This window comes from Corylus avellana, chromosome 1 (assembly GCF_965113065.1).
Source record: "Corylus avellana chromosome 1, dhCorAvel1.hap1.2, whole genome shotgun sequence".
NCBI lineage: Eukaryota > Viridiplantae > Streptophyta > Magnoliopsida > Fagales > Betulaceae > Corylus > Corylus avellana.
The window spans coordinates 20,421,264-20,445,822 of record NC_142490.1 but is presented as its reverse complement, the minus strand read 5'-3'; the positions used below and the strand labels follow the sequence as shown (position 1 = coordinate 20,445,822).

The 24,559-nt window shown below is 36.1% G+C and overlaps 3 protein-coding genes and 4 non-coding genes across 9 annotated transcripts; 1 reads left to right on the top strand and 6 right to left on the bottom strand.

Moving 5' to 3' along the window:
• The first annotated feature begins 33 nt into the window (after positions 1 to 33).
• On the top strand, positions 34 to 12,281 carry PRP39-2 (Tetratricopeptide repeat (TPR)-like superfamily protein). 3 transcript variants are annotated; one of them, XM_059581560.2, is made up of 11 exons: positions 34 to 145; positions 215 to 315; positions 1,949 to 2,178; positions 3,062 to 3,229; positions 4,695 to 5,064; positions 5,191 to 5,334; positions 8,435 to 8,587; positions 8,699 to 8,815; positions 9,386 to 9,466; positions 9,747 to 9,896; positions 10,348 to 12,281. In XM_059581560.2, the coding sequence occupies exons 1-11, from the start codon at positions 94 to 96 to the stop codon at positions 12,181 to 12,183; spliced, it is 3,402 nt and encodes a 1,133-aa protein (XP_059437543.1). In that variant the 5' UTR covers positions 34 to 93; the 3' UTR covers positions 12,184 to 12,281. The 3 variants fall into 3 exon arrangements, with proteins under 3 accessions (XP_059437543.1, XP_059437545.1, XP_059437546.1); XM_059581563.2 differs by lacking the exon at positions 1,949 to 2,178 and having other exon boundaries at positions 36 to 145; XM_059581562.2 differs by lacking the exons at positions 8,435 to 8,587; positions 8,699 to 8,815 and having other exon boundaries at positions 35 to 145.
• A 1,158-nt stretch (positions 12,282 to 13,439) lies between these two features.
• Positions 13,440 to 15,696, bottom strand: LOC132170556 (large ribosomal subunit protein eL32z). Its single transcript, XM_059581574.2, has 4 exons — positions 15,592 to 15,696; positions 15,367 to 15,471; positions 13,858 to 14,039; positions 13,440 to 13,770 (listed from the first exon to the last, which is right to left on the bottom strand). Exons 2-4 carry the CDS (start codon positions 15,454 to 15,456, stop codon positions 13,641 to 13,643), a joined length of 402 nt encoding a protein of 133 aa, XP_059437557.1. The 5' UTR covers positions 15,457 to 15,471; positions 15,592 to 15,696; the 3' UTR covers positions 13,440 to 13,640.
• On the bottom strand, positions 14,369 to 14,455 carry LOC132173174 (small nucleolar RNA Z196/R39/R59 family). The gene has a single exon (XR_009439268.1). It is a non-coding gene; the product is annotated as a small nucleolar RNA Z196/R39/R59 family (small nucleolar RNA).
• LOC132173173 (small nucleolar RNA Z195/SNORD33/SNORD32 family) lies at positions 14,534 to 14,610 on the bottom strand. The gene has a single exon (XR_009439267.1). It is a non-coding gene; the product is annotated as a small nucleolar RNA Z195/SNORD33/SNORD32 family (small nucleolar RNA).
• On the bottom strand, positions 14,818 to 14,900 carry LOC132173202 (small nucleolar RNA U31b). Its single transcript, XR_009439293.1, has one exon. It is a non-coding gene; the product is annotated as a small nucleolar RNA U31b (small nucleolar RNA).
• Positions 14,977 to 15,058, bottom strand: LOC132173201 (small nucleolar RNA U31b). The gene has a single exon (XR_009439292.2). It is a non-coding gene; the product is annotated as a small nucleolar RNA U31b (small nucleolar RNA).
• Positions 15,697 to 16,799: 1,103 nt separating the features above from the next.
• Positions 16,800 to 23,688, bottom strand: LOC132171735 (Transducin/WD40 repeat-like superfamily protein). The gene is made up of 8 exons (XM_059583126.2): positions 23,482 to 23,688; positions 23,321 to 23,386; positions 23,141 to 23,230; positions 22,788 to 22,923; positions 21,948 to 22,066; positions 19,971 to 20,038; positions 18,544 to 18,592; positions 16,800 to 18,007 (listed from the first exon to the last, which is right to left on the bottom strand). The coding sequence occupies exons 1-8, from the start codon at positions 23,503 to 23,505 to the stop codon at positions 16,979 to 16,981; spliced, it is 1,581 nt and encodes a 526-aa protein (XP_059439109.2). The 5' UTR covers positions 23,506 to 23,688; the 3' UTR covers positions 16,800 to 16,978.
• Between the last annotated feature and the right edge of the window lie 871 nt (positions 23,689 to 24,559).

The window sequence follows — 24,559 nt, the reverse complement described above, 5'->3', positions numbered from 1 at the left end:
AAAAAAAACTTTTTCAAAATTAACAAGTAAAACTCAAAACCCTCCTCAATTAATCGCAATTCAGAAAACCCTAAAGCAAAAGAGGCTTTGTTGATGTCTCTGGTCCCAATTGCACAGGCTCAGCCCATGGAATCAGAGTCTCCAGGTAAAAAAAAAGAAATTTCTTATTTCGAAAGCTCGTCCAATTGGGCTGAAACGTTGCTTTTTTGTGCAGTTGGTTTTGATGTGCTCAAAATTGATGAAGGTATTGCTAAAGGATCACTAGAATTTGAAGAGTGGACAACGCTTATTTCAGAGATTGAGAAATTGTATCCTGTAAGTCCCATGCCCACGCTTCAGAATCTTGTTTGATTCTTCTATTCTGGGGTTTTTTTTTTTTTTTTTCTTGTTAATTGTCCTATGTTTGAAAATTTCCAGCTTTAGCTATATAAATATATGTGTATGTATGAATTTGTGATTGAGAAATGACATTAAGTTATTGATGAGTAGTGATAAGTTAATCCCACTTCATATAAGAGTGATAAATGAAGGTTTACTTTGAGAATGGCGCTCAAGGGAGTGAGCTTCTGCTTTCGGAATGCAAGAAAGTGAACAGAGATAGATATAGGTCTATGGAATAACTTCTTTTCTAGTTTTTATAGCTAAGCTAACGGGCATCTCAGAGTTTAGATACTTTTGCATATTTGTTTTGATTTGTGTTCAAAGGTGTTGCTCAAATTCTTTGTTGAGTTTCTAACCCTTGTAGAGGAAATCATAATGATCTCCTCTGAATGGTACTCATTGCCGCTTGTATGATCATTTGCAACCTGTGTAACCTATACAGAATCCCAAGCCCATGTTGCAAAACACATGGAAGAAGTGAAAAACAACTTTTCTGTCCATTTATTATTTGAAGTATCTCCGGATTGGTTTCACACTAGAAGCATGAAGTTCAGGTTGTAATACTATATGCTTCTGGAGAGGGAGGGCGGTTAGAGTTCCCAGGAAGGAAATGTCATTTACTTGTACCCCTCCTAAGATTGTTTTGCTTGAAAGGGGTGTATGGCCTTCGTAAATGTGGGGTTGATTCGGAATGTGGACCCGCTTAGCTTAATGTTGATACACTGGCATGAAAGAACAATTGGATTTTCAAGAGAATGGAGCTTACCACTTATACAAGTGGACAATTTCTTAGCTGTCGTCCATATTTTTCCTTTTGGAAATTCTTTATTCATTAAATCTTAGTTTTAGGAGGGGCTCTTGCATATACATCAGGCGTGTTTGAAGACGCTCTTCTTTTTTAATAAACTCAACTTGCTTGTCAAAAAGAAAAAAAATAGAAGAAGAAAGTGTTGTACGTCATGCCATCCTTACAGTTGAAAATTTTGATGAATATAGATTCCTTCATTATGAATTGCATGTGCATAAGATCTGACGAACTGGTGGACCATTTCCCATTTCAAATATTCAGTAGCAAGTGAGATGTGGCAGTTGACTTTCATATTGTTTGCTGTGCATCAGGTGATGCCAAGGTCTCTAACAAAACTAATGGGTTGAGATATTTGGAGAATAGAGACAAGATTCTTAGAACATTATCTATGTGTTTGATTAGAACTATGTGGATGGAGAGGAATAGGCAAGCTTTTGACAGAAATGACACTCCTATACTTGCACAAGATCAATTCTGTGTCTTCTCTCTCTTTACTCTCCTTGAGGGGTAGAATTCTTTTGCACATCGTGTGCACTTGGACACTACTCTTGTAAAGATACAACTCTATTAGGATGACTTGGCTCTACGGGTAGAGTTCTTATACAACTCTATTAGGATGACTTGGCTCTAGTGGGTACATTTTGATTACACTTTCAACTTTACTGCTATTGCTTCAGTTACTATTAATTATTGATTTTTGCTGCTCCTAGATTAGTTCTTAGCTGACTGCAAATGAGATATTTGTTGCAACTACTGCAGGATGACATTCAAAAAATATGCTTAGTTTATGACTCCTTCTTGTCTGAGTTTCCCTTATGCCATGGATACTGGAGGAAGTACGCTGAGCATAAGACACGCTTATGCACTGTTGACAAGGTTGTTGAAATCTTTGAACGAGCTGTCCAATCAGCACCGTACTCTGTTGGTGTGTGGGTTGATTTCTGTAGCTTCAGTATATCAGTTTTTGAGGATCCATCTGATATTCGTAGGTAATCTCAATAATCAGGAGACTTGAGTTAGCTTCCATAAGAACTGCTAGCTGTATATACTGTGCGACATGCATTATTGATGTTCTTGGAGTTCTCAGTTATATGAATATAATCTAGGAAGCTTAACCATGCTACTTCACTCTTCAACCAAGAAATTGGAAAGGATTCTAATTAATATGGTTCTTCCTAACCATTATTAAAGGGAGGTTCTTTTTTTTTTTTTTTTTTTTAAATATTCAAACAAAGTTCACAATCATGTTTGTTATCATTTGTGGGCTTTAGGAATGAAGCCTCTCCAGATTTTTAAGCTTTCCACTACAAAGTTGTATCAAATAAACACATTTTCAAGAGATTAGGCAGCATGTTGCAAATGCCACCCCTTTCAATGTATAATCTGGACAACCCTTATTTAATGTTTTGAGTTGATACGCCATGTTATTTCTGTACTTATTGTAGGCCTGGCAGGATAGAAATGGTCTACTTTATCACCAATAACTTAAATCATGTTAGGGTTTTCTCTTGGTGAGTTTAGGGTAATGACCATTGCGAGTTTCACTTGATGCTAACACTAAAAAGTAGTAATAAGACAGCATTATATATAACCTAATGTCTATGTAATATTTCTCCTGTTGTTCAATGGTTTAAACAATATCTATTAATCAAAGCACAATATATACGTGTGCTTCTTTGTTTATTGTGTACTATTATTTTTACTTTTAAGTAATTGCATGTTTTGCAATTGAAATGTTTTTTTGATAAGTTTGCAATTGAAATGTTATTCTCCTCATCATGCTGTACTTGTCAATACATTGGATCTTCTTGATTAATGAGACGTATATAGCCATTCAAAGACAATGATGGTTTCCTCTTTTTTTTCTACTAGATTGTTTCAAAGGGGCATGTCCTTTGTTGGGAAAGATTACTCGTGCCATACTTTGTGGGACAAATACATTCAATTTGAGTTTTCTCAGCAGCAATGGAGTTCACTAGCACACATTTACATGCAAGCTCTGCGATTCCCAAGCAGGAAGTTGCATCACTATTATGATTGGTATATTTCTTGCTTTTCCTAATTACTTAAGGTACCTCAAAGTGTATGAGCTATGAAAAGAGAAAAGGTTGTTAACAAAACTTTTTAAAAGAATGTTCCTGATTACAAGTATGATTGTTATTTTTCATACTCTTATCACGTTTTTTATGAACGACTGAACAAACCAAATAAAATGATCCCTTTCATTTGCTGCAAGTATGCCAAGGAATTTCCATGCACTAACATTATGTAGTCAGTCTTATTTTAATAACTCTGCCATGATCAACCAAAGAGCTCAAAAGAAGCAGTAGTCCACCTCTTCTTCCAGTTGACCTTAAGGCATCATCCTATTCAAATAAATTGAAGACCCAAAGCAGGTTGTTGCAAATAAATCATATTACGATTAATCGTGATAGATGTCCCAGCTGTGAAATGGGCTGGTAAAAACATTCCCAGTATGTCATGATGGACTGATTGATACTGCTAGCATGTTGTGCAAACTAAAGGATACATAGTGGATCCCTTATTACGTGTATCTTTCAATAGCAATATCTGCTTATCTAAAGAAACGAAAAACGTCCAAATAATTAATTGCAATGATTAATTATGAGAAACCTTTGGATTGATAACTATTTCTCATTTTGAACCATCATGTAATTGGGTTGGATAAATAGAGAACAAAGAAACTATTAGCATAGAAAGTGAAGATGGCTTTAGCTTATTATGTTAGTCAAGAAAATGAGTAATGTACTGGATATGTAATGGGTTTATGTCTATATCTTTATTATTCAATGAGTAGGTCAATGAATTTCCTAGCCTTCACTTATCTGAAAAAAAAAAAAAAAGTTAAAAAAAAAAGTTACCCAAAAAAGAGATTGCACACCTATTTGTCTATTCTATTTTTTTTTTCTCCCCCGCTCCCCACCCCCCTCTCGTTTGACCATTCCAAAGTGTGGGTTAAGTAACGTCTGGTGAGTAATGTGATACATCACGTCCCCCTCCCCCCATGCCTATGTGGTGTAGTTTCCCAACCAATCTCCATTCACCAAAGAGGGTGATGAATAGAATTACCCGATGTGTGACCCTTTCCAATTTTTAACTTATATAATATTGACTTTATTGATTGTTGTCAAGTTGTATCTGAGATACTTAAACCATGCCAATTGTACCAATTGTAACTGAAGTGATATATTGGGCTTGTTTGGACGATTCTTGTTAGCAATTCACCAGGGAGTTATACAGAATTTTATAGATTGATTGGTTCTTTGGTGACCACTTGTATTTTGTGGTACTATGTATTTGTGTAAGGACTTTGTGTTTCATGGTTGTCAAGATCTTCCATAATGTATTCTTTGCAGTTGAATTTATCTCTCATTGGTTACTCTTTTATTGTGATTCCAGCCCAACGTTTTACAAGCATTTTTCTTATGTTTGTTTGTCCATTTAAATTGTGTACTTACCAGATATTAGTTCCATTTATCTTCAGTTTTAAGAAGTTGGTTGCCTTTTTGGAAAAGGAGATGGAATGCCAGAGCATTTCTGCTGTTGAAAAATTAGAAGCAGAGCCTGTGCTTGATAACAAAGTGTCAATATGTTTTAAGAATGACGAGATTTCTTCAATCGTAAAAGACCTATTGGATTCATCTGCTGGCATTGCAAGATCTAAAGCACTGCAGAAATATCTGTTAGTGGGAGAATGGTTATACAAGGAAGCATGCCAGTTGGCTGAAAAAATTTCCTGCTTTGAAGCTAATATTCGGAGGTCTTATTTCCATGTCAAGCCTCTAGATGCCAGCCAAATGGATAATTGGCATTGCTATCTGGACTTTGTTGAGATGCAAGGAGATTTTGACTGGGTATCATTTTAAATTATCCTTGTGCTTATCTGGACTACTGGACTATGCATGTTTCCTTTCTGTGCCCCCCCCCCCCCCCTCCTCTTTTTCTTAGGATGTCTAAAACATTTTCTCTTATGTTGATAGGCTGTTAAACTTTATGAGAGGTGCTTGATTCCCTGTGCCGGTTATCCTGAATTCTGGATGCGTTACGTGAAATTCATGGAATCTAAGGGAGGAAGAGAAATAGCCAATCATGCTATGGACCGATCAACACTAATTTTTTTGAAAGTATGTTCCTTATAAACATACTTATATTTTTCCATTGCACCAAATTTATTAATTTCATTGTAATTTTGTCCATTAGTTTTTGTTTAAATTATAAAGCTACTGCACAAACATTTCTTACTTTGCTGCTGGTCTAACAAATTACTATTCCATGTCCTTAAGTTACTGTCCTACTTGAAAATGTGCAGGTCTTGAGGAAACCATCCTACCTGAATATTTCAACTTTCCAATATCACCCTGTAATTTTAGATTGAAAACTTAAAAAGCAATCATATTTCTTGTCATAAACACAGTTGACAAAGGTTGTTGGTGCCTTGGAAGTGTAGAAAGCTATTCTTGTTTTTGGGGAAATGGACAAATATTTTGGGACAGCCACAAAAGAAAATGTGCTATCATTTAGGGATGGAATGAGTAGAAAACTGACATATGTTATTCATTTCACCTTTTCTGTAATTAGGTAATGCGACATATCGTAGCTTCTACTATTCTTATGCTGTCAAAAAGCATACTTCATAGTAGTTTAAAATGTGAACTTTATTGTGCATGATAAAGAAATGAAAATGAATTATTTATTATTTGTAAGTTACACATGCTCCCAGTAGGTCCTGAACTTACAGCCTCACCCTCCACCTCATTCTTGGGGGGAGGGGGGGGGAACACCTCTGAACTAGAGCTCATATGCCCCAAAAAAACAAAGAGAGAAAGACAATGAGAGGGAGAGTAAGGCATATACATGAAACACGTAATAGTTTATACTTTATATTTTGTGATGTAAAATTCTGATAAAAGGATTACTAGGAGTAAACTTAATATGTTAATAACAACAAATCCATAAGTACTAACATCTAATATTCCAGGAAATCTTTTGGAGTAATGCCCCATCTTTGCATAATGAAAAACTGAAACCCTTATGGAATGAACGGGAATATGCTCGGGGATTGAGAGTGGGAGGCATTTCCATAAGGGAGATTTAAGAGTTTCAGTGTTTGAGTAGCATCCCAAACAGAATACATTCCACACTAGTTTTGGTGAGCTAACCTTTTTAAAGTCAATTTAATTATTAGTTACTCCATCTATCCTGAATTGTTTGTCCACCTTAAGAAATCCAACTCATAGCAGGACATCAATTTCTTTTTCTATTTGGTAATTAAGATGTACATTGTTGGATTTAAATCAACTACCTGACTCACCACCTCTTACTTGACAGGTTGTATTAGCCCAAAATCAATTGGATTAAGGGGACTTCATTTAATGCCCTATTTTTTACATAAAAAGCCATTCGTTGTCAAGTACCCTTCCTAAAAACTCGAGAAAACTTCCAAGATTTCCAATTGACTCTACACGTCAAAGAAAGCAAAGATTATGTTAAGATATTATCTCTAATTATTCTATTTTAGGATGTCCTAAATATTGTCCAGATTGGCCCTATTTACTTTTCAACTAGACAATTCTTGGGATATCTTAAAATGGAAGGGTTAATAGTGATTTGTAATGGAGCATTTGGAGATAAAGAAATCAGCACCTCTTTGAGAACTGCAAGTCCAATGTGCTTTGTTTAAAACCCTCTTTTTTAAGATCTCTCTCACATTGGGCAGTAGTCTTGGTTCTAATTTTGATTACTTAAGGCAAGGCTATTGTATTTTAGCGGTGTGCGCAGTTTTTGGGGGGTGTCCTTATGTGGGGGTTCAGGTGGTTTTTGTGTCGCATTAGGGTGTTTGTGGGGGGGCTTTCTTGGTTGTTTCTGTTAGGTTTTGGGGGTGTTTTTCTTTTTGGGTGGGTGGGGTTTGATGGGGTTTTTTCTTTGTATACTTCTTGTGTACGTACGGACGCCTTATGCTTTTAATAAACTTCTCGATTACTTATCAAAAAAAAGAAGTCTTTGTTCCTAATTTCTCCTCTTCAAATCTTGTAGATCTTGTTAACTTGCTAGATTTTAGACACCTTTATGGTGGTTGTCTCTCATGTATTCTTTTTGTGTATAAGGGCTATGCCTTTTTCTCTTAATAAATTATTATTCATTAAAAAAACAATATTGATGTGTGATGGAATTGGCTTCTAAACTAAAAGGTTGAAATTGGAAATTGTGACCGTCTTTTTAACTTGTAAAAGTTAATGGGCAATTCAAGGCATGAACAAGTATGACAAGTTAAAAGGTTTAAATTCGAAATTGTGACCGTCTTTTTCACCTGTAAAATTAATGGGCAATTCAAGTCATGAACAAGCACAAGTTAAATCTTCTTTTGCGCAAGAAGTCATAGAAGCTCTTTAATGATTTAGGTAAAATGTGGTGTTCCTGTTTAGTGAAAAGCTCCATTGTACTTGGAAATATGTATACATGTCTTCTTTTGCTAAAAGTCATATGCTTAGAAGGAACTCTTTGGCTGCTTCAAGTCTTATAAAAAAATTAATGTTTTGATATTTTTGTATCCTGAGATCATGGTTTATAAGAACCGCTAATTAATGTCCTGGGACACAATCAAAATATGAGTGAATAATTTTATGCAAGATGCGAAAAAATAGAAGTTATAAAAATTACTGGAGATATTTTGGGTTTAACTTACATATAGAAATCAAATTACTAGACATATTTTCCTAGTCCAGTCCTGGTGGGAATATGCTACCTGCCAAACAATCTAATTTAGGACCACCCAAACTACTTAGTGTAGTTTTATTATCTTAGCTTTTTGAGTGAAATAACATTTTACACTGAAATCATATATTGAACAATGTGAATATTTTTTTTTATGCTAATAAGAACATGTTATACTAGATGTATTTTGTGGTGAATATGCTTGAGGAAAACTTGAATATCATTTTTGCAGATTGACTTCAAATCGGAATACTTGTTTGTAGCCACTCGTGATTTTCTTGATATTTTTTTCTTTTTCTGGTTAGGTGTATATCTTGTATACTTCCTTTGTGCCTGAGATGCGCCTTTGCACTTTTTAATAAATTTTCGATTACCTACTACTCATACTAACTACAAAACAAGATAATGAAACACTGAAACTTGCTTGATTGCTGGTTTTCATAGGATGCTTTGACTCGATTGCTTTATACATGACTAGAGATGTTTATGGCCCTCCTCATATGTTCATTGCAGGGAGTCCCAGTGATCCATCTTTTCAATTCCAGGTTTAAGGAGCAAATAGGAGATGTGTTTGGGGCCCGCGCCTCTTTTCTGAAGTGTGAGGCAGACTCAGATTCCAACTTTGTGGAAAATGCTAAAATGAAGGCGAACATGGAAAAGCGGCTGGTGTGTAATCCACTCTTTTAAGTTTTATCATTCAAAAGGAAAATTTTACTAAATATGTTGTCTTGATGTAGACTAATAAATTTATGTGCTTTTGTATTCCAACACTGCCAGGGAAATTTTGAAGCGGCTTCTAATGTATATAAAGAAGCACTAGAAATGGCTGCTATGAAGAAAATGTTGCATTCTCTTCCCATTTTATATGTTCATTTTTCTCGGCTTACATATACGGTAGGTGATTTATGCAAGACCAACTTTTCAACATTGAATCTTATCAATTAACATGTGTATTGTTTCTAGTTTTAGTTTAATTTTAAAAGTTTATATTTATAGTTATCAAAAACTTTTTTATTACTACAAAAAAAAAAAAATATATATATATATATATATATATGTTGATTTCTCGGGGTGAATTGTTTGCTTGCAATAATTTATCTGTTTCCCCAGAACCAGTCTTTCTTTTTGCCTCACAGAAAGATCGTAGTCATACTCTTTGAACATTATATTTGTGACCGTGGTGTGCTTGTTTATGTGTGAGATACTGATTCACCGAACAATAAGTTCTATTCTGTTGATTTGATAATAAAAAGAAAAGTGTACTTGAAGAGGAGTAAATACATAACTCCCAGTTTGGTGTTTTAAACTTCTTTCCATGTTGCTTCCTTTAATTTGCAAATATGTGCTGTTACTTTTTATTTATTAATTCTACATAAATAAATGCTGATAGAGATGCGCTGCAGCGCTGATATCAGATATGGACCATATGATCAATGATTTTCACTCTTTTTTTTGGGTTTACAGAGTACTGGTAGTGCAGATGCTGCCAGAGATATCTTAGTGGACGGCATCAAACATGTGCCTAACTGCAAATTACTTCTAAAGGTTCTCGTCTTTTCCATCTAATCATATCATTGCTTCCCAAAATCAATGCACCTGTAGGAAACAATGACTATATGTCAGTATCAAAGTATCTATATGCCTAGTTTTCATTTTTTTTTTTTTTTATTACATATTTTTTAAATCTTGAAGAACAAAAGATTGACAGGAGTATTTATAACCCTACAAAAGCTTGTGTAAGGCAGTAAGGGTGACAATCATGTTACAGTGCCAAAACTATATAAAAAGTTGGTATTGCTTCTGATGCTTGATTGTTACTTTCCAGGAGCTGATAAATTTCACAATGATGCATGAAGGGCCAAGGCACATAAATGTGGTAGAGTCTGTTATAGCTAATGCAATATCTCAAGGGCCAGGTGTATCTCAAGGACTGGATGCGAAAGATGCGGAGGATATTTCAAGCTTATATTTAGAGGTCAAAATCTCTCTTTTAACTCAGTATATGCTGCAGTGTCCTTTATTCTGTTCATGGGCAATATAGTATGAAGTGGCAAAATTTTCTATTTTCTTTTTCTTTTTTGGGGAGGAAGTGTGATATCTTCATGGTTTGTGAGTATGTATCTTTCTCTTCCATGTGCTGTAGTTTAATGTGTTTCATTTGAGCAAACCCATTTCTTCATCACTTACCCTCCCAATCCCTAAATACAAAAAAAAAAAAAAAAAAAAAAAAAAAACAAGGGCATGCTAGCTTTACATCAGTTGGTAGGATTAGATCATTACCTAATAGCTATCTTGAAATCGCTTCATGCAGTTATTTCTCAGATATTTATGCAATGCTGTACAATTTCCTTGTTACATGTATTCCTAATTTAAAAATTATAAATTTTTTTATCAAAATTCACCTGTTACAAATATGGTGGCTGCAGTTTGTTGACCTTTGTGGAACCATCCATGATTTAACAAGGGCATGGAACCGGCACATAAGATTGTTTCCACACTCTCTAAGGACAGCTTCTTCTAAGCACCCAACTACCGATGCAAAAGCCTTGAAACTGGCTAAGGAAGTAAGAGAAGAAACTTTTGATTCTAGTTCTGGCCTCTTGATCCAGCTGCCTTTAGAAGACGATAAAATGTCACCAACTGAAAGTCCTGATACCCAGGCTCCAACTAACATATCAGAAGAGAGACTACCATCTTTAGACAATAATGATAATCAGTTTGAGTCGGTTACCATTGACCAACTTCAATCAAGTGAAGCTGATAACAGCTTACAGGAAAGATTAGAACAGGAATCTCCAAAAGTTTCTGAATGGCCCAGAGGCAATAGTCCCGAACCAAATGTGCCATTAGTACAAGGAGAACAGCTATCTCTGAAAGTTCCTCAGCAGCGAAGAGATTCTCCTGAACCAAGTGTGTCATCTTTGGATTTAATACGAATTAAACATGCATCTCAAGAAGTTTCCAAGCAGCCTAGAGAAGATACTTACAAACAAAATGTTTCATCCGTAGACCTAGTTAGTAATGTCGCTAACGGAACTGAATTTGTGCAAGCTTCTCAAGAATACTTAAAAGAGTATGATGTTCAGAAACAGTGTGAACATGACATGAAGCCACCTTCATTGGAGAATCTCTCCTTGAACACTCAGAATGATACATCTCCAGATTCTGTTCCCTCTACATCTCACAAGCGGGAAGCTCCTGAAGAAACCTGTGTGTCAAATGGAAGCATGAGAGAGAGCAGTTGTAATGCTAGTCCAGATGCTTCCTTGTACGGCCTATTAGATACTCAAGCTTCTGCCAGAACTGAAATTGAAGTGGTTAATTCCTCATCTTCAATGAGCCATCAAAATCTTATTCCAACACAGGCACTCAGACAGCCACAGTTTGCTGCAAATATTGGTGGAAGCTGGCGTCAAAAGAATAATTCTGATAGATTTCATAGAAATTCTAAATTTGGTTTTCGTGGCCAGCATTCACAGCGAAAACCGCGTCAACAGCGGCAGGAGTCTCCTCAACAGTACTCACAGGCTGAAATGGATCCCCAAATACCCCAAGGTTATTCTAGTCAGCCTTTGCCTTCTCTAAATACACAAGTTCAGCAAAGCAGCGAAGCACAAAATCAGTACCAAGCAGCAGCTGCTCAAACTAATATACCAACGCAGCATGCCTGGCCTACACAAAACAAGCAGCAACAGAGTTTTGCCACTGCATCTCAGTCTCAACTGCCAGCTCCTCATGCTTCTTCTCAGACATCTCAATATCCAATGCAAAGTAATGGGCAGTATGGGCATATGCAAAATAGCGAATATAATCAGATGTGGCAGTATTATTACTACCAGCAACAGCAGTTTCTTCTACAACAACAGCAGCTGCAACTGCAACAGCAGCAGCAGCAACAGCCCCAGCAGCAGCAGTATCAGCAGCAACTGCAACAACATTACCATCAACAACCATCCTTTCAGCATGAGCAACAGCTTCAGCAACAACAACTACAATACAATCACCAGCAACAGTTTCAGTTCCAACAACAATTTCTGCAGCAGCAGCAACAGCATCTATTTTACCTACAGCAGCAACAACAGCAGCCACTACAACATCAACAGCAGCAGCCATTGCAGCAGCAACAGCAGCTGCCACTGCAGGAGCAACAGCAGCTGCCACTGCAGCAGCAACAGCAGCCACCTCTACAGGAGGAACAGCAACAAGAACTAGAACAGAAAGAACACCAGCAACATAATACTCCATCAGAGGTCCAAACATAGAATGTTAACATCAACAAGATGTTATTAGAAGCTGTATTATGTGAACAATTACTTGGCCAAAATAAAATATATATTATTAGATCAACGACTTTTTTACTTCTTCATGGAGGAAAGTAGACAACTCTCTCAAGTCCTTGGGAAAAATTAAATCATGCAGCTAAAGCTAATTAACTAGACTTCTTCCTTGCAAAATTTATGCGTTTAGGTAAGTTATTGGATCCATCTCCTACAAAGATTTTTACCCATTACATATTTACAATGGGGACAGTACAGAAGCAACTCTTAGCATATCTTATGAACAAGATTTGAGTACCCGGGGAAAATACTTTAGGCTCCTCTCATGTACTCAATGTCATATATATAACCCAACTAAGATCACAGTTATAGGGCTGTTTGGAGCATAATTGGGTCAGTCTTTGGTATTATAAGGATGGAACTTCTGAGGAAACTGTTTTCACAAGGCTTTTCGGATTGCGTTCTTCGTCTTGTTTAGTTAGCGACATTATACAATATAGACAATATGGTTCTGAACTTAAGGTTTTCGCACCACTCCCAATTGGATTTGCAGTGGTTCACTTGGTTACCATCCCAATCACTAGCACTGGCATCAACCCCGCTCGGAGCTTCAGAGCTGCTGTTATTACAAGGAGAAAGCCTAGGTTGACCAAGTTACTGTATAACTTTCCTCTCGACTGTTGATAAGTAGCATTTATCATCGTAGCTCTTGCATCGTTGTGGCATTGAATTATAATGTGTCTTTCACTTCTCTCACTTTCTTTTCCAGTGGCTCTTCTGGGTTGGACCATTCATTGGTGCAGCTATTGCAGCTTTCTACCACAATGCATCTTGAGAGCAGGTGCCGCGAAAGCTCTTGGGTCATTCAGTGCAACCCCATTGTTTGATTAGAAGGATTCGATAGTTGAAGAATATTAATTAGATATAGCTTTTGTGCTTGTGTTTGAAAGTCTATTTGGCTCTCATAATTTCTTTCACAGGAGAGGGTTAAGGGGCACGTAATTGTATACGAAAGTCCCTTTGAGAAAGAGCTCTTGTTCTTCTTCCCACTTGCCTTTCTTATCATATCTATTTTTTTTGAATTTACCTAATTACTTCACAATTTCCTTTTATGTTGTGTTTCTACACTTGTCTATGGTAATTCATGATTTTAAGCAACTACTGACTCGAAGGACTACCAAGTTGATTCAATTTATCAACACTCAATTTGCTTGGAACCAATCCTCAAAACAAACAGAATCAAAATAGAACGGATCACCTAAATTCTTGTCAATGGTATAGGCACAAATGATGACTGTAAAAGAGAGCTCAACATGATTAAAACTAAAAGTATCACCCCCCAGATGAGGTCTATAAACTGGATACAATTCTCGGGGAAAAAATAGAAATCCCCAACAGCTCACTACAAAACATAATAATCTAGAAACGGATGAATTTCAATCTCATTCATCTTCCTGGCTGCGCAACCTTGCAAGCTTGTTGGTCACAACAACATCCAGCTGGGCGGCTCTCTCCACAATCTCTTTTCTCTTCCTTGTGGACACATTGTGTGCAATCTCAGCACAGTAAGTCCTGGAAAAGAAAGAAAACACAAATAATTAGCATATACTGCAAAATGTACAATGAACAAGGTAATATTACGGGCTGCTTTGACTTCACCTGTTGTGCATCATCAGCAACTCAAGCTCTTTGGCGTTGTGCACAACAAATTTCTTGAAACCATTAGGAAGATAATGTCGGGTCTTCTTGTCTGAACCATAACCAATGTTGGGCATCAACGTGCATCCCTTGAACTTTCTTCTTACACGAGAGTCGATACCCTTTGGCCTGCGCCAATTTGTCTGCCATAGTTGGAAAGAATCAAAATTATCAATACAAAGAAGTTTCTAACAAAAATTATTAATGCAGAATATTTCCAACCAATATTTAAGGAAAAATGTAAACAGGGATTTAGTAACAGTGAGCCATTGAAATATCCAGCTCTCTGTGTCGCAAGTCCTGTAAGAGGTTTTATATATGCCCTTGAAACGAAATGACCAGCTACAAGAATATGTCTGGACATTAGATACCACGGGCAAAAATGACTATCTTCTTACAAGAAGAAACCAAATACTAGAACAGAAAACAAGAAACAAAAACACAACAAATCCACAAATTAAGAAATTGCAATTGCAACCTCAGCCGAAAGATGGTGATATTTTAGATGATCATCACAGAAAACTCAGAAAATGATAGACATGTTGCATCATTGGTTGCAGAAAAAGATCCTCAGAATAAATTGAAATCTATAGAAGAAAATTAACATAATAAAAAGCTAACAAATACATATTTGCAACAGAGATCAGATGGTAGTGCATGTTTGAATTCATCACAAAACTGCAGTAATGATGGTTAGATATCATCACGCCACGTTGCATATGCCATTGAGATATTTAATCTAAAAAGAAAAACTAAAAATAAGCAGAAAAAAGTACACAGGACTGGAGATTTGGAATATTTCAAGTTCAAATTTTTGAAAATTAAAAAGAGGTCGAGAATAAAATAAATATCATTTTTGTTGAAAAAAATGGACAGAGAAAATAGATACAGCATCTCAAGTACGAAAAAATTTACTAAAGGGGATCAGATAGTCGATCTTCGTTTCACCATATTGCAACAAAAGAAGCAAGTGAGACTGGGTGTCAAATCGTATCATCAAATCCCCCATTTTACGAAGTAAAAGTCATAAAATATCAAAGAAAAAAACAAAAATTGAATGAAAATGTTAATGAAAATCTGGAATCAGATAATGTGTCAATCACCATCTTGCACCATGAGATGCAAGTAAGACTGGGGCGACAAAAATACTATCATCATTTTCACCACAAAACCAGTTGCAGGACAAACTGAGAAACACACGAAACAAGAGCAAAAGAAACGAAATACACATCCATAAACGTCCATGGAAGACACCCCATGGCCGTAGATTAGTCATTTCCCATCCACATCCCCTCAAGGGCCGTGGAGGACATCCACGACCGTGAGTGTGGCTGGGTGCCTCCATGGGCGCGGAGGACTGACAACAACCGTGGAGACCCTGGAGATCGGTTTCCGTGTGTGGAACATTCTGAGTGGAACATGTACAAAGACATAGACAAGAAAATCTGATCTGGGTGTTGGTGTATATACCTTGACGGAGATCTTGCGGTCACTCTGTGGGCGTTTGAACTTCTTAACCCGCTTCTTCACAATCTTCTTCGTCAGCAACGGCACCGCCATTTTTTAGCTTACCTTCTGCAAACATTTTCACACAAAAAGCAAGTTGTTGTTAACTCAGAACAGAACAAAATCGAAAACGATCAGAAAACCTAAACACAATATCTAATCATAGAGAGATGAGAGAAGGAGGCTCACAGGAATTAGGGTTGGCTCTAGAGCCGCCGAGTATACGAATAGTGAGGTTTGGTCAAGCTTATATAGGCGAGGGGTTAACAAATTAGGGTTTTTGGCAGTAAGAGGTCTGTTTGGGAATGAGGATAGCCGCTGATTCTTCACGATCTAGATCTGTTTGGGGATTCATACAAAGACGCCCTTGCCCATAAAAACCCTAACTTGAATGAGAAAAGCTAGAGCACCAAAACTTTTATCAATAGATAGGTATAAAAAATTACGTGCAACTTATTTATTGGAAAAAATTAAAAAATAAAAATATAAAATACTAAGGATATCAATGAATAAGCGGAAATGTTGGTTATGGTTTAGACAAGAAGACCTCGCGGGTTGGTGTTACTATGGTCACGTCCAACTAAAATAGTCATAATTGGTCTCTCTCTCAAACCTTTTCTAATTTAAAAAAAAAAAACGAAATTTTATTAAGAAATGAGTATCAAAATGATGTGAATCTTATTTATTGAAAATTATCAAAACAATTAATTAAGAGAAATGGTAAGAATACCAATAAATAACCTTCACATTATTTTGGTACTTATTTCTTGGTAAAAAAATTTAGTACACATAGCATTTCTTTATTTGAATAGTTGAAAATCATAAGTTTAAATGCCAAAAAAGTATTTAAAAAATACATACTCATCAACCCAAAACAAAGAAAATTAATATGTCAAATTCACAAACCCCAACTTCCCAAATTCTACGTCAACGTCACTCATCAAAAAATTAGCATAATTTGTCTAAATTAGAGAATCAAAGGGTGTATCATACTATTATGGGAGTATCCCATAGTTATCCCCATTCTTATCAGTAGCTTATTGTAGTTTATAAATTCAATTTTTTAAAATTTTTATCTTGCGCTTTAACTCATTATCAATGTTGGAATATTTAAAAGAGTAATGCTTTACACCACACTTGTATTTCATTTGTATCTCAAGATTCTTATGTTGCGAATTAATAAAATGAGATAAAAGTATAATATATAACATTTTCCCATTTAAAATGAGAGGACGCTAGTCTTTTGAATCAAAGCCTACCGTAATTTGTAGAGTGGTATCTTTTACTACAACTTCGTTATAAACTTGCAGTAACTTATGTGATCGATCATTAAGCAAATAAATTTACTTGTCAAATTTCTTGCTTAAATTTTCCATCCATGTTGTGCTACATGGTACTCAAAAACTGCCAAGTGAAGTTGTCAATGAATTGCGGTATAATTTGTAGCACTCCAAACATTATCACACGGCCCAATTGTTCCCACTTAAAAAGGATCCAAAATACAAAGAATTCAATTTATGAAAACGCAAAACAGCTTATAAAAAAAGGCTAAAAAGGAGTGACTAGACTAGCAAAATCAAGTTGGTGCTTTCTTATGAGCAAACCGCTGCAAAGATTTCGGAAGGGCAACTTCCTCACTAATTTTCTGCTTCTTTCTGGACAATGGTTCTTCATGCATCTGCTCCAACAAAGATCTTTTAGCTTTAGAAACAATCACCTCTTTCTTTTTCGCCCTCTTACTCGGTTTATTCCTTCCCTTTGTTTTCTTCTTCAGGGTAATGTTGCTCTTGACATCTTCTAAGGTAGCTTCCATCTCGGCCTCTCTTTCCTTCTTCGTCGGCTTCTCTCTCTTCCTTGCCGGCTTCACTGTACCAATCTTTGAAGGGTCCAACATAATTGTCTCTGGCGGAAGCTTGTCAAGAAGAAGGTGCACTTCCTTCTCTCCCCGCTGTTTGTTTGTTTCAAATGGGTTAGCCACCCAAGAATCAAAGTTCGGTTCCCCAGAACCTGGAATAAGAATACTAGACCAGCCCATGGAATGCCCTATGCCTAGAACGTCTTCATACGGTCGAAACAACACGTTATTGATTTGGTAACCTTTCACCATCGAATGAGCCATATATTTGCTATAATTGCGACTTTCAGACAAATCAGATAGAATCTGTACAAAGGAACCAGTTCCACATGCAAGCAAACCTTTCTGACTGAAATCCAAGGTCTTCGCATGGCCTGGAAAAGTCTGGAGAACCTCAAATTTCCTCAAGTCCCAAAGCTTAATTTTCTTATCTTTCCCAGCCGTGGCCATGAGATGGCCGCTAGGATGGAATGCCAGTGCCGAAACAGGCCCATGATGGCACAGCATCTTGACAAGGGGAGCAGAGCTGGTGGGCTTCCACATGGTAACTGTTCCACCTGAATGACCCAAAGCAACAACTCCATTGTAGGGATTCACACGCATTACATCAGTACGGCCTAAGCCGGTACGGATATTATTTACCATAGCACCCATTGATACATCTTCATAATGGAGCTGCCCATAATTGTTTATGGATGCCAAGAGGAAGTGATTTTTCAGATACTGAAGCCTTAACACTGCACCATGTTCCTGAAACATTGAACCACAAATTAGTTATAGTCCATCTCAATTACAAATTTAATATTCAAAAGGCAGTAACAAATTAAGCATCACCAACTCCTTAGATCTAAGTGTCCATATCATGGATACAACAAATTTTTTTTTTTTTTGATAAGTTATAAAAAAGAAATGATGTCTCGTGCAAAATGAATCTACGAAGCCAGCATTATGCAGTCCCTCCTCCGTAGGATCCGCCTGACCCAGGCCTTCGCCTGAATCAGATGGCCCAACTCACAACTTGGAACGGGCAGGCCAGCAAGTTTCACCCTCACACCCTGCCAAGAGAGCCGAACGGTTGTTCCAACAACTTTGTGCCCTAGCTCGAATGCAGGTCTTGTCCAATCAAACACATCCAGGCAGAAAAACTTTGAATCTACATACTCTCCATATATTAACTTAAGCAGTTGTTGATACATGTGTTAATGACCAATACGTACACGTGCAGAGTCAAGGAACACTACTATAGCTCTAAAAGGCAAACAACGATTATCCCTGGGTATGCTCACCTTTAGGCAATGAACTTCTACACCCTCTGGACGATAAATGTATGTATATCTGTAATAAATGAGAGTGGTTAGGTATATTATTCAGATATAGCTTCATTAAAGCTATGTGAGAATATTGTCAATCAAACTGATTAAAAAAACATAAAAAATTGAAATAACAATTCACATAAATGGTTAAACTACAGAAAAACAGATGTACGATCATAGCATTTAAATTTAATCTTTTAACCAATAGTAGCAGGCAACTACTGATGGCAACACCTTTTTATCACATCATATTGGGAAATAGCTACTTACAACCACAAGCCATGGTAAAACATGTTGAAAAGTTAACATACATTTGCCCTGAATGAATATGTCTAAAATAAGAATATTAAGATGGTAAGGAAAAGACTGGATTACACAAATCTATGAAGGCTTAAGTTGGCCCCAAGAGGCAAAAAGTTACAAGGAAGAAGAGTTGGTTGGTCACAAGTTACAAAAACCTGAGCACACGTAAACTATGGTGCTGTGGTTTATATTGCAGCACTAGAAGGACAAACGGAAAACCAAAATAGACATTGATCCGGGCTTCAACCAAAGATCTAAGGACCAATGATCCAATGGCAAAACAAGGTGCTCTTTGGAGCAAGATGGCAAGTCAATAATGAGTAAAAAGGCTTGGTGAAAAGCATATAACTGAAACAGACCATCTCAATGCAGTGTGCCAGTCGGCCCAGTCCTTTATAGCCATTTCTTAAATAATATGACCATAAAAAAAGCCCTGAATCTTTGGTGGACAAACAAGTATACTGAAAACCAAATACATACGTAAATAAATAAAAGCAAGCAACTATGCTCTTAGAATCAAGTTACAAAAATTGTCATCAACAAATCATATCACAAAGGAGAAATATGATGATCATAGGCCAATACATCGACAAGTTCAGTCGTAAAAAACAATTCTCATAGAACAATAAAGGTGAAGCAAAGTAGGAACCCAAACTGCTGAAGAACATACTAAATTATGGTGTTAGATCATGAATATGGGTTAAAATTTTGCAAAGGCAACGGCAGATCATGTAATGCCATGCATAACATTGCTTCATCTTTGTGTAGCCACAAAAAGAATCAGCAGAATGATACCCACAAGTCCAGTTCAAAACTGGATTAAACACGTTCAACAACCTCTGGAATGGTTATCAGTTAGTCCAAATATTAAAGTAAAGCAGATGTGATATCAACTTGCATCAAACTTCAATTCAACCTTCGAAAATTTGAAAAACTGAACACTATGCTCGAACCCCATTTCCTAAGTAGTTAAGATGTCTTAGAAATGGAACCATATAAACTTCGTACCGAAATCATATTATATGGATTTACCATGTGAATGTTCAGCTAAAGATGTTTTTATAGAGCAAGCAATTATATTGATACAAAGCCCATACTTTTTCTGAGCAGCAGCAAAGAACAACTGATGGTGCAAGAATACCACATCACGCACTGTTTCTCTAACCTGAAATAATCAACAATAAGCAAATCACTCTAATCCTGCAGTCAAACAGTAAAGTTCAAATACAAAAATAAATAAAATAAATAAAATAAAATAAAAATAAAAAAGAAGCACCCCAGCTAGAAGGGCAATAGAATAAAAGAACTTTGGTTAGGATGCAATCGCTGGTTAACCTTCAATGTGCCTCACTTGGCACAACCCACATCCCACTTACAGAACAAAGAAACAGAAACATCCCAGGCTAGAAATCAAAATCTATCATATTGTCTCATACCCTTCATTTGATCACTCCATGAATCATATATTGCATTACTTAGGAAGCACAATGCAAGAAGAAATTTTGCAATATGGTAGCTCTACCTAGAAACCATCTATCATAAACTTGCACTGAAATTGAATGTTCACAGTTTTCTTACAAAGTTCACGTTACCAATGGAGTAAAATATTCAAATTTAGTTACAATCTCGAACCAAGTCAAACAGTGAAACACAAGTTCACACAAGCCAAAGCGATTGCCTGTCTAAAATAAGCAGGCACCTCATCAAAAGCCCAAATAATTAAAGCTCCTCTGATTGCTTTATCTCTTTTAACCAAAAAATGAGAAGAAGATGTTTCTCGTAATGACCTTTGGGTCCATAGGTTTCATCACTCACCCTTTTGTGGAAGGCTACAGATCAACTCCCACCATGCTATTTTATAGTGCAGGGAAGGAACAAGCTTCATACGCAACACTGTTATTTTTCAGTGAAAGCAATTGGAAAAGTTCAACTCTTCCAAGGTGTTGTAGACTATATGGTATCACAAAAGCACTTATGAGTTCTAACCCTACAACATGAATATGCAAAGGAAATAAGGATTGTTTTAAATATTAACATCTCACTTAAGGAGAAATGAGATACAATGGGTATAATTCACTTCACATAGCATTTGAACATATTTGCACAAAGTTTTGAGTATGGTCAATCAAATGATAAGATTGAATTGGGAGTTCTTATTTTACCTATGGTTTAATTTGTCTATAAACAAACTCAACAAAAAGAGTTTTCTAAGCAAAAAAAATATATATATATATAAGTACTCAAAATATCATTAAAAGCATAAGGCACCCTCAAGTAGATATTAAGTATACAAGCAAAACCACAAAACTAGGAGGAGCAAAAAGAACAAGAAAATCATGATAATTAATCACCGAAGGAGAAACAAAAGCAGTTGTCCAAAGATACAAAGTGTTGAAAATAGAGGCTTTATCTCCTTTAAAGTCCTCTCACAGTCCTCAGAAGTGCTATCATTCGCCTTAAGTTAAGAACAATTTCCAACTACTCAAAGCAAATTCTAGACTGAACAACTCAAAATTGCAGGTCCGACTCATTAATGAATAATAGACACAATTACAACTCATTGCTTAAGATCTATTTATTCCTTAAGACCTAACAGAATTTTTAGAGCATTGGATAAACCGACGACATTTGACAATGAGCCTATGGACAGTCATGTCAAAGTCAAAATAGCAAGTTTGAGTTCCAGACTTCACACCAGCTTACTCAGGACTGCTTTCATTTCAAGGTTTGCACTATTAAACTCGCTTAACCAAAAATTCAGAAGCAGGAAGTAGAATCCTCAAAAGGTCAAAGCAAGCAGGAAGCACTTGCATATTGATTTATTCATTTATTCTGATTCTCACTCTCAATCAAATAAATTACACAAGATAAAACCTAAAAAATTAATTAAATTCCAACTTTTGTGGGAACCAATTAAAATCCATCCAAATATCATAATTTTGATAGATTGATTTGATATCACAAGACACATTAAGAAGATACAATACATCCATGTTTCTATGACACTAACTAAAGGGTTTCATCTATCTGGATCTCCTAAAAGGCCACCTCAACTTTTAAGTAGCAAGGCATACCTGAAACTCTTTCCGTACTGCCAAATTCTTCACGTCAACAACGGCCAGGTGGCCCTTGCGTCCAGCAACAGCCATATGTTGACCACTCGAGGTAAAATCCATTGTGTACGGACCAAATTCTGCAGTCATATGTTAAAAACATATGTAAGTAATTGAAGAAAAGTACATGGACCAGAAACATGCTACCTCTTAGTAAGAGAGTTTCAAGATTATATATTTAAGAAAAGACAGCCCCAGAAAAATAGATATATACATATGTGCGTGGATACACACACATATAGGGGGAGAAACTACAAATATATGGTACTTATAGGAAATGGTCATACATTAGGTTCTCTCGGTAAAAAATTTCACAAACTGGAAGCATAGTTTGAGGCTTAAAATCAATTACGATTTGGGTTAGGATTGTTAGTGCGCAGTTTCTTTTTTCTTTGTGAAACATATAATAAATATAATACAGCAATATTGAACAAGGATGCACAATAATTAACATGAACCAAAGTAAAATGACAACGAGGATGTAATAACATAAATGGTCAAATGGTACCATGCAGCAACAATGTGAAAGGTATGTGCAAGAACTAAGCAAACCCTCAAGACCCAGATGATAATCTCACCAGATTAAATTTGAACTTGCAATGCCCTTAATGCTTACATAAATCTTTAGCAGATAATCATTCACTAATGATGAGAGGGAAACATAAACAAATACGCTGAGTTAAGAGGTTTTTTGTGCACACACCAATGTTGTCCTAAATGCAATTCAGCATAACATAACATGTTCTCCATACCATACTGACTTAATAATCAAGGAAAAACAATCAGAAAGTAGATGTTAACCTGGTAAAATAACATCATGTTGATTCCTTGCACTCGAGATATCTACTGCACGCCCAATATCTTCCTGCTTGATTCTCCATGTCTTCTCTACTGGACCATCAGCCTCCAAATACCCTCCCTCACTTGGCATAAGCCACTGAATAAATTGATTGCAAACATAACATTTGTCATTCAAACCTCACGAAGATACAATGTAAAACCCAGATACCCGAGTAGACATCAATTTAGACATAAAACAAAAGTTACCCATGAAACAAATTTGTTTGAACTTATAACTAAACACGCCTTACTAAAATAAAATTCAAAGCAACTATCGCAAGTGCAAAAAAAAAACAACAACAATAATAATTCACCTTCTCATACTTAGCAGCAGCTTTGGCAGATTTTCCAAACAAGTTTTCTCTATGGGCAAGTTGACCTCTGAGCTTTTTATCTTCTAAACCCTGCAAATATGGATATTCAATTTCTCAAATGCAACAAATAAAATAAAAAGAACAAATGTCCAATAAAATATCAACCCCTGAAAAACCCACCTTCAAATTCACAGCACCGCCTCTAAGGTACTTGTTTATTCTCAAATCTAACTCCTCAGAAATCTCCTGCAAACATTGAATAATCCCCATCACAAAACCGTCAAAACCCACCCTAACAATACTGAACTAAAACCCTAAAACCCTAAAAATACAACATGTACCTTGTCAATCGGAGGCACATCCATTTCGCTAAGCTACGAAAATTCTCAGCGCAAAGCTCAGTTTTGATAAAGAGCAAGTAATGGCGCCAGCCTTCGAGACTGGGGTTTAGGATTGCTGAAGCTCCGTACGGGGAATAGGGGTTTAGGCGTGAGAGGCCTGGGGACTGTTTGGGGAGCGGGTTAGAATGAGCCGGTGGATGGCTATGAGGTTAGCCTGCTTTAGTTCAAGCTTATTTTCTAATTTCCTGAAGTGATCCACTTACTGTGGTCTGTGGAGTTTATGATATGGGCCACATGGCCCATATGGGCCTCTGCTTGGCCCATCTCTGGGCTAGACCGAATACGGACTATTGGACATGAATAATATTGGAATTCTAAAGTTTCAGAGCTTGTTTGGGATTAGTATGAGAAATAAAGTTTTTAAGTTAAAAAACATTTTTTGGCAAAAGCTTCATTTTTAATAGCCTATTTGGGATTGCGTTTAAGTAATAGAGCTTTTAAGTCAAAAAGTGTTTTTCGGCCAAAAGTGCGTTGGACCTTTAAAAGTGCTTTTAATTTTTTTATCAAACGAGTTTTTTTCTCTTCAAATGGACTTTTGAGTGTTAAAAGCATTTTAAGCCCCTCAATCGCAATCCCAAACAGGCCTTAAACTTTTTCCAAAAGTGTGTTTTGGCTTTTTTAGGTTTTTTTTTATCCTTAGAAGCGCTTTTATTTTTTTTACCAAACAACTACTTTTTTTTTTTCAAATGGGCTTTTTGAATGTTGAATGCATTTTTAGACTCCTCAAAAAAAAATTCGAAATTAGAAAAAAGTACACATATTTTCTTCTAATTAGTAGGCAATTTGCAATACCTCCACAAACTACCCATAAATTGAAATGTACTCCCTTTGTACAAAAAATGATAAAAAAAATTTTGAAAAAAAAAATTTCGAAAAAAAAAATACAAATATTTGATCAAACATTAAAAAAATAATAATAATAATAAAACTTTATAGGATATTTTTTGTCTTTTGAGAATTTATAGGGGTGTTTTTTTTATATTTTTGCAAGACAAAATGAGTACATTGTAATTTCTTG